This window comes from Triticum dicoccoides, chromosome 6A, assembly GCF_002162155.2.
Source record: "Triticum dicoccoides isolate Atlit2015 ecotype Zavitan chromosome 6A, WEW_v2.0, whole genome shotgun sequence".
Lineage (NCBI taxonomy): Eukaryota > Viridiplantae > Streptophyta > Magnoliopsida > Poales > Poaceae > Triticum > Triticum dicoccoides.
This window is the reverse complement of record NC_041390.1, coordinates 464,426,988-464,432,412: the sequence shown is the minus strand read 5'-3', so window position 1 is coordinate 464,432,412 and position 5,425 is coordinate 464,426,988. Positions and strand designations below refer to the sequence as shown.

At 47.0% G+C, this 5,425-nt stretch overlaps 1 protein-coding gene across 2 annotated transcripts; it reads left to right on the top strand.

The window, feature by feature from the left end:
* The first annotated feature begins 520 nt into the window (after positions 1-520).
* On the top strand, positions 521-3,943 carry LOC119317295 (iron-phytosiderophore transporter YSL15-like). Of its 2 annotated transcripts, none has more exons than XM_037591722.1 (8): positions 521-604; positions 761-1,180; positions 1,276-1,445; positions 1,824-1,921; positions 2,038-2,172; positions 2,261-2,450; positions 2,555-2,672; positions 2,758-3,943. In XM_037591722.1, exons 2-8 carry the CDS (start codon positions 787-789, stop codon positions 3,687-3,689), a joined length of 2,037 nt encoding a protein of 678 aa, XP_037447619.1. In that variant the 5' UTR covers positions 521-604; positions 761-786; the 3' UTR covers positions 3,690-3,943. The 2 variants fall into 2 exon arrangements, with proteins under 2 accessions (XP_037447619.1, XP_037447621.1); XM_037591724.1 differs by having other exon boundaries at positions 758-1,180.
* The last annotated feature ends 1,482 nt before the right edge of the window (positions 3,944-5,425 follow it).

Sequence of the window (5,425 nt, the reverse complement as noted above, 5' to 3'; positions counted from 1 at the left end):
CGGCCGCGGGCGTAGCAGGTGTGTGCGGGCAGGTGTTGGCGAGCGAGCGTGGTACGGGGACAGCGACCACGGTGCGCATGGCGAGGGGCGGCCACGAGCGCCGCGGGCGCGCGCGTGCGGGTGCGGCTCGGAGCACGAGCTCCGGCGCGCGGCCAAGGAGTAGAGGGGAAGCAGCGGGCGCTGACAATGGCGAGCGAGCGTGGTACGGGGACGGCGACCGCGAGCTGCACGAGGTGGTCGTGGACGCGGCGAAGTGCGGGCGAGAGGGTCACCGGAGTGCACGCGAGGTGTTCGAGGAAATGCCAGAGAGAGGAGGAGGAGGAGGAGGAAGAAGATTGATGCTGACAGGTGGGCCCATCCTGTCAGAAATGCGTTTAGAAGAGGCGAAGCGAGCGATTTCGTGACTTGATAGTTTTTTGCCACGGATTAGGAAAAAAGTGATAGTTTTTCGCACAGAATCGTAAAGTGGTAGTTTTTCGTCACGGTTCCGTGAATTGTGGTAGTTTTTGGTTAAATACTCGCACACGGTTGCAGCTCGCCTCGTGGGCGGAAACGGGGCACGACTTCCTGGAAAGCTGCAGCCTCCAGTGATTCTTCTTCCACGGTACAGTGATCAGTCGAGCCGTACGACCTTGACCGTTGAGGCGAGCGATGCTCCCTGCTAGTTCTTGCTCGATATTGCTGGGCAGAATTTGGTCTTGGTGAAGAAGGATTTATTTTCATTCTTGCTTAATTTGGTTTCATGCTCCGGTGGCAGCAGCTGCGGAGGCAAGGAGCGGAGTCGCCATGGACGTCATCGCGCCGGACCGCACCAAGATCGCGCCGGAGATCGACAGGGACGAGGCCCTGGAGGGCGACAGGGAGTCGGACCCCGCGCTGGCGTCGACGCGCGAGTGGCAGTTCGAGGCCATGCCGCGGTGGCAGGACGAGCTGACGGTGCGGGGCATGGTGGCGGCGCTGCTCATCGGGTTCATCTACACCGTCATCGTCATGAAGATCGCGCTCACCACCGGGCTGGTGCCCACGCTGAACGTCTCCGCCGCGCTGCTCTCCTTCCTGGCGCTCCGCGGGTGGACGCGCCTGCTGGACCGCTTCGGCATCGTGTCCCGCCCCTTCACGCGGCAGGAGAACACTATCGTCCAGACCTGCGGCGTGGCCTGCTACACCATCGCCTTCGCCGGTAAGCACCGCATCACTCCTGGCCATGGAGGCCATGACGCCAGTCTCTGTAGTATAGTTCTTCATTGATTGGTGTTTGTGACTGGCGCGCTGCAGGTGGGTTCGGGTCAACCTTGCTGGGCCTGAACAAGAAGACGTACGAGCTGGCCGGAGACTCGCCGGGCAACGTGCCGGGAAGCTGGAAGGAGCCAGGGATAGGCTGGATGACGGGATTCCTCCTCGCTTGCAGCTTCGGGGGCCTCCTCACCTTGATTCCCCTCAGACAGGTCTCTCTTTCTTCTCTTCCGTTTTCCCAACCTTTTGTGTGCACTGTGTTACGATATACTAGCACGTTAGTACATTAAATTAGCTCATCCACACCGGATATATATGCACGGTTGTATTTTAAGTTTAGAACGGATACAAATTTAAGAAGATAACACAATCGGTTACGCGTTAGACAATTGCGAGCCTGGTTTTCATTTCATTTCTTTCTTTTATTTTTGAGAAATTTTTCGATTCATCTTCAATCATGGCAGTACAACGAACATCAAAAATAATAAAAATTACATCCACATATGTAGAGCACCTAACAACTGACTACGAGCAGTGAAACCCGGTTTTCATCTGTTTGACCACTCAATGATTTGACATAATGTGTTCAGGTATTGGTCGTTGACTACAAATTAGTTTACCCAAGTGGGACAGCAACTGCTATTCTTATAAATGGGTTTCATACCGATGTAGGGGACAAGAATTCAAGGTATGTACATTGTGACTTAGTTATGCTCGTTGCATTGTCCTTTCAGTCATTAAAACAAGCAAGTCGTAGTGAGTTCTTGACCTTTATGAATTAATCTTACCTTCTACGCATGACAGGAAGCAAATCCGTGGATTCCTGAAATACTTTGGGGGTAGCTTTCTATGGAGTTTCTTCCAATGGTTCTACACCGGAGGCGATGCTTGTGGATTTGTTCAGTTCCCTACTTTCGGTTTGAAGGCTTGGAAGCAGACGTAATTTTTTTGACTTGTTTCTCGTTGTGGGTCGTCATAATTTCTGGCATGTGATCCGTTAACTCCCAGCTTAATATTTGTGTTTCAGATTCTACTTTGACTTCAGCATGACATACGTTGGTGCCGGGATGATTTGCCCACATATAGTAAATATCTCTACCCTCCTCGGTGCAATTATCTCATGGGGAATAATGTGGCCACTCATTAGTAAACACAAGGGGGATTGGTACCCTGCAAAAGCACCAGAAAGCAGCATGAAAAGTTTGTACGGTTACAAGGTATCTACCACAACTCTCTTTTTCCTTAGTTACAATCACATAAATTAATAGCATGCCGTAATGAAAACTTGTATGTCACTGACCATGATTTCGTCATCACCTAGGCCTTCATATGCATAGCTCTCATCATGGGGGATGGCATGTACCACTTCATAAAAATTGTTGGCATCACTGCTATGAGCATGTATCGACAATTTAGTCGCAAGCAGGTTGACAACAAAGGTAAGAACAAATGACAACATAAAATTCAGTGCACCACCAATCAAGAAATGAGTTTTTTTTCTAATATTGAGCGAATGAATTGCAGCAAAAAATGTGGACGATACAGTCTCACTTGAGGAGTTTCAACGCCAGGAGATCTTTAAGAGAGGCCAGATCCCCTCTTGGATGGCATACACCGGTTATGCATTGTTTAGCATTCTTGCAGTGGTTACCATACCAGTAATGTTCAAACAAGTGAAGTGGTATTATGTTGTTATAGCCTATGTCGTTGCCCCCATGCTTGGATTCGCCAATTCCTATGGTACGGGGCTTACCGACATCAACATGGGCTATAACTATGGCAAGATCGCTCTCTTTGTCTTTGCGGGATGGGCCGGCAAGGATAATGGTGTCATTGCAGGCCTTGTTGCTGGCACCCTAGTCAAGCAGCTAGTGCTTATCTCCGCCGATTTGATGCAAGACTTCAAGACGGGTTATCTCACTCAAACATCACCAAAATCGATGATGATTGCACAAGTTATTGGAACAGCCATGGGTTGCATTATCGCCCCCCTCACGTTCATGCTCTTCTACAAGGCATTTGATATTGGTAACCCATATGGTACTTGGAAGGCACCTTATGCACTCATATACCGCAATATGGCAATACTTGGTGTGGAGGGCTTCTCAGTGTTACCGAAGTATTGCCTTGCAATATCTGGCGGATTTTTCGCATTTGCGGCAGTTTTCAGTATAGCAAGAGATGTCATGCCACACAAGTATGCGAAGTATGTGCCCCTATCAATGGCAATGGCAGTTCCATTCCTTGTAGGTGGGAGCTTTGCTATTGATATGTGCCTCGGGAGTTTGATAGTTTTTGCATGGACCAAGATAAACAAGAAGGAGGCTGGCTTCATGGTGCCCGCAGTTGCATCCGCTTTGATATGTGGGGATGGCATATGGACGTTTCCTGCTTCAATACTTTCTCTTGCCAAGATTAAACCACCAATTTGCATGAAGTTTCTACCTGCTGCCTAAACAACCGAAAAGTGTGCTAGTGACCAAAGATGCGTTGAATTTCCATAGTTGTGCCTCCCTGAACTATATTTGCAATGTGTTGTGTTTATTTGAGATGTTTTAGTACTTGAGCTGTCTAGAGATGATGGTGTGTGGTTTTACAATATTACAACCTGGACGATTTTCCCTATTATTGATATTTCTTGTGATTATAACTTTAATCGGGTGTGACTATTAAGTTGACGTGAATACATAGTATGTACTTTGTGCTTGTACATTTTTCACATCACTTGATATTTCTCTTAGTATATGACCTTCACAAGTATATATCTTGTGTTTACTTGTTAATGCACCGAGTACAGCTAAGCATGTAAATGATACTCGTTCAGATTTCACCTTGCCATGAATCCTACCCTAGCCACCACAACATTCCTACACGCCATTGCCACGGTCTCGCTCCTCTTTCCCATCTGGCGGCCTCGACGGTGACAGGAGGAGTGGGGATCCACCTGTCTTGTTTTCTTTTCCTTATGTCTTTGTGCCCTAGTGACATCGACAAGGTGGCGCGGCGATGGTGTATTGGAATAAGGTGTCTCCCTACCTCAACGACGTTCGATCTGACACCAATTAACGAAGGGCCTATGAGAGCTTGTGTCCCTAGATATGCTGGTTCTCTTCATATCTTGGCAGTTGGTGTATCTTTTGATGAGAACTATTGGTTGGCTATTCGTGTGACGACTTTGACATCTTCTTCCGTGTTATTCCTGAAGGAAATATGCCCTACAGGCAATAATAAAGTTGTTATTTATATTTCCTTATATCATGATAAATGTTTATTATTCATGCTAGAATTGTATTAACCGGAAACTTAGTACATGTGTGAATACATAGACAAACAGAGTGTCACTAGTTTGCCTCTACTTGACTAGCTCGTTGAATCAATGATGGTTATGTTTCCTAACCATAGACATGAGTTGTCATTTGATTAACTGGATCACATCATTAAAGAATGATGTGATTGACTTGACTCGTCCGTTAGCTTAGCATGATGATCGTTTAGTTTGTTGCTATTGCTTTCTCCATAACTATACATGTTCCTATGACTATGAGATCATGCAACTCCCGAATACCATAGGAACACTTTGTGTGCTATCAAACGTCACAACGTAACTGGGTGATTATAAAGGTGCTCTACAGGTGTCTTCGATGGTGTTTGTTGAGTTGGCATGGATCAAGATTAGGATTTGTCACTCCGATTGTCGGAGAGGTATCTCTGGGCCCTCTCGGTAATGCACATCACTATAAGCCTTTGTCATCAAGATTAGGATGATGCATTACGGAACGAGTAAAGAGACTTGCTGGCAACGAGATTGAACTAGGTATGAGGATGCCAACGATCGAATCTCGGGCAAGTAACATACCGATGACAAAGGGAACAACGTATGTTGTTATGCGGTTTGACCGATAAAGATCTTCGTAGAATATGTAGGAATCAATATGAGCATCCAGGTTCCGCTATTGGTTATTGACCGGAGATGAGTCTCGGTCATGTCTACATAGTTCTCGAACCCATAGGGTCCGCACGCTTAATGTTCGGTGACGATCGGTATTATGAGTTTATGTGTTTTGATGTACCGAAGGTAGTTCGGAGTACCGGATGAGATCGGGGACATGACGAGGAGTCTCAAAATGGTCGAGATGTAAAGATTGATATATTGGACGACTATATTCGGACATCAGAAAGGTTCTGAGTGATT

Excerpts from the sequence above, each read along its gene's own strand:
- LOC119317295 (XM_037591722.1), top strand. The coding sequence starts at position 787 with ATGGACGTCATCGCGCCGGACCGCACCAAGATCGCGCCGGAGATCGAC. Across the intron at positions 1,181-1,275 it reads CTACACCATCGCCTTCGCCG|GTGGGTTCGGGTCAACCTTG; the intron begins GTAAGCACCGCA and ends GGCGCGCTGCAG. Across the intron at positions 2,173-2,260 it reads TTGAAGGCTTGGAAGCAGAC|ATTCTACTTTGACTTCAGCA; the intron begins GTAATTTTTTTG and ends TTTGTGTTTCAG.